The following is a 3193-nucleotide window of genomic DNA, read 5'->3' as shown; positions in this document are numbered from 1 at the left end:
AGGAACAAGCAAGGTGAAAGAGGGAGAAAGGAAGAGGGAAAGGAAGAAGAAAGGGGAGGAATGAGGGGAAAGGTGGTAGGTGGCTGGCGACCATAGCAGTAGCGCGGGGTGCCAAAGCACGCTACTGCTATGAGTGCCAGTCAAAATATCTACTGGTACGTAAAACTAACTATAGCACTTGTACAAAAACAATGCTATTGGTATAAGTTACCCATAGAAAAAATAGCAGTAGCGCGTCTAGGTGCACAGGCGCTACAACTACTTTCTTAACAGTAGCACTGGTTAGACTACAAACGCTACTAATATTTCTTTGTCGAATGATGTGTTGTGGCAAACTTACCAGTAGGATGCCTTCAAAAACGCTACTATGTTATACCAGTAGCGCGTTTTATAACAAACACTACTGGTAATTATCAGTAGTGTGGGGTCTATAACAAACACTACTGATAAAATTCTATCTATAAGCATTTTTTTAGTAGTAGTAGTGGTAGTGCATTGGTAAGGGATTTTGGGTGGAGTTATTGCTCTTCGAGGCGACCTACTTTTGTTGTGACGCAGCTAGATGATTAGCATAGGGCAGGCCCTTTTTCGTTTGTTTGTAATTATTGCGATGGAATGCCAAGTTTCAACTACACTTGTTGTTTGCAGCAAGTTGAAGTCTTGTAATTGATTTATGCCTTCTATAAAAGTCGTAGTCTCTTGTAATTGATTTTTATCTTTTATAAAAATATGGTATTTCAGTTTTCTATAAATGTCTTTTATAAAAATATGATATTTCAGTTTTCTATAAAAATATATGACACGTCTAGACGTACTCTCAAAAAATATTGTCCAATGTAATGTTTAATCTCCAACGGACAGCAGAAAAAGAACAAGGCTAGTATAATTTTCAATGATTTTTTATCCTTGTTAACCGTTCTGCGTCTAGTTCAGTTTTTCGTTCATTGTACTACCTATTGTTTTCCTTGATAATAAATATCTTAGGGTGTTATTGTCTAAGAAAAACATATCAGAGAAAAAAAAGGAAAACTTGCTCTGAGGCTGTTATTGTCTTTACCATAGGTGGTTAAACATTGAGAAGACCACACCACACACACGAGAGAATTTACACACGCATGGAGCTTACACAGAGCACACACATACACCCATCACTCGCTAGCATGCAGCGAGCATACCGAGCCAAGAAAATAAAGTTACAGGCACTAGTAGACAGTAGTACGAAGCTGAAGACAAACCACATGCAGCCTCGGACAGCAACGTACGCTACGCAGGATTAGATAACCAAAAGAGCAGCAAACATGGCGGCGTCGCACAAGTTGTTGAGCACCCTGCCTTCAGTTCTCTGGCCGACGGCTCTTATTTAGCGGTGGTTGCTCCTTGTCCTCGTCTCGTCGCTGTAAAGCCTGGACATCAAACGTACGTGGCAGCGTTATTATCATTTGCCATGTTCACCCGTTTAAAGTTCCCAGTAGATCGTGTTACTAAAACTGATTTTGTACCGTGAGATATATAGGTCATGAGCTAGCGTACGTACCAGTCGTAGACGGTGGGGGAGTTGGGCTGCGGGCGGTCGAAGAGGTTGGCGCCGAGGCTCTTGGTGGCCAGGTTGCTCCCGGGGTGGAAAACGCTCCGCCACACGCTGCCGCCGCGCGGCGGCGTGGACGACGACGGCGTCACCGGCGTGGTCGGGGTCGTCGGCATCGACGGCGACTGCTTAATCGCCTCCCCTGCAGCTGCACCTCCACCAACATCCATGTAAACCGCCGTCAGTTCACACAATAATAAACCCAACAGATCCCCCGGTTAAGCATCAAATCTTCTTCTGAAAACTACTCGTGCTAGTTCTTACGTTCTTCTCAACAGTTTCAGGCCATGTCGGTACCTCTGGACTAACGTATATAAACTGTACCTGTGTTGATGGCGAGGGGTTGGGTGGCGGCGGCCCGGCGGAGCTTGTCGAGGCCCGTCTCCGGGCGAGGCCCGGCCACCACGTCGTCCCACAGCTTGTCCAGCATCCTGTGCAGAAGTTGGATCTGATCGGTGCAAGAACTTGTTCACTCGCTTGTAGCACTACCACCGATAAGATCAAGTGCACTGGCCGACTGAGTTAGGTGAGACTGGGGGACACTTAAATCATGCAGGGACGGGGATGCGGTCACCGTCGGGTTGCGTTACCGCTCTAGATCACACACGGGCACCTGTACACCTACGGCTAGTGTCCAACACAGTGTACTAGCAAACGAAGGATCGGACCGGGGTGTGGCGTGGCCTCTAGAAATGTCAGTGGCGATGAGGTTAGCTGGTTTTGACCGGACGGTGAGCCGAACCAGCGCTTGGGGTGATAAGATTGGATGACGAGCCCCGCTTTGGACAGTCGTGCCGGATAAGGATGCAGCGGACTGGCCCCACTGCTCGGTTGGATTATATGGAGCGAAAATATCTAAACCTGACTTACGGGCAGCACGATGTGGCAGTGGGACACGCGATGGTGGGAAATATATTTAAAAAAGGTGTAATGAGAATGGACAGATCACCAACGACACACGTCGACGCAACTCGTACAAAAGATTGAGATCCAGAGTTTAACTACGGCGAAGTCGCTGTAGATGCACCGGCCTTGTGTCTTCGTATGAAAACCATCTGGAATGTGACATGCATTCTCCTAAATATCTAACCAAGTGTGGCTAAAAGTAACAGCTTATCATATACTGCATTATGCAACCGAGCGGATTAGTGCATCTTCAAATTATCTCCCGTGTCCGTTCACAAACTGGGGGACGAGTCCACGGACACAAGAGCCGGCCATTTAAAGCTATATGCATCTATCCGGTTACATTTCAAACGAATTTTAACGAAAACTGAACAATTTTGATGCAAACTCAAATAAACCGGACGATATTCATTCATACTCATTGGATAATTTTTACATAGAACCGGATACTTCCCATTTAAACGGAGTAAAATCATTACATTTAGACATATTTCAACTAGACCATACTCTAGACCTAGCCTAAAATGACCGTCGGTGACCATTCCCCATCTCCGGCCAGCCATGAGCCCCAGAAAATGAAGCCCCGCCTCATTTTCCGCTGCCGTGAGCCCCGGGAAATGAAGCTACCAGCCTCGACATCGCCGCCAAACAGCTAATCAGCCAACGATGTTTGAGCCCACCCAAGCTTGACTTCAACCGGGG

At 46.6% G+C, this 3193-nt stretch overlaps 1 protein-coding gene across 1 annotated transcript; it reads right to left on the bottom strand.

Moving 5' to 3' along the window:
* Positions 1–1015: 1015 nt before the first annotated feature.
* On the bottom strand, positions 1016–2116 carry LOC119286711 (dormancy-associated protein 1-like). Its single transcript, XM_037566151.1, has 3 exons — positions 1910–2116; positions 1535–1733; positions 1016–1403 (listed from the first exon to the last, which is right to left on the bottom strand). The coding sequence occupies exons 1-3, from the start codon at positions 2013–2015 to the stop codon at positions 1361–1363; spliced, it is 348 nt and encodes a 115-aa protein (XP_037422048.1). The 5' UTR covers positions 2016–2116; the 3' UTR covers positions 1016–1360.
* Positions 2117–3193: the final 1077 nt, after the last annotated feature.

This window comes from Triticum dicoccoides, chromosome 4A (assembly GCF_002162155.2).
Source record: "Triticum dicoccoides isolate Atlit2015 ecotype Zavitan chromosome 4A, WEW_v2.0, whole genome shotgun sequence".
In the NCBI taxonomy this organism is placed as follows: domain Eukaryota; kingdom Viridiplantae; phylum Streptophyta; class Magnoliopsida; order Poales; family Poaceae; genus Triticum; species Triticum dicoccoides.
This window is presented reverse-complemented; position numbering and strand designations above follow the sequence as displayed.

Coding starts and splice junctions, on each gene's coding strand:
- LOC119286711 (XM_037566151.1), bottom strand. CDS start 2,015: ATGCTGGACAAGCTGTGGGACGACGTGGTGGCCGGGCCTCGCCCGGAG. Junction 1,734..1,909: donor ACCCCTCGCCATCAACACAG/GTACAGTTTATA, acceptor GTGGAGGTGCAG/CTGCAGGGGAGGCGATTAAG. Junction 1,404..1,534: donor TCCCCCACCGTCTACGACTG/GTACGTACGCTA, acceptor TTTGATGTCCAG/GCTTTACAGCGACGAGACGA.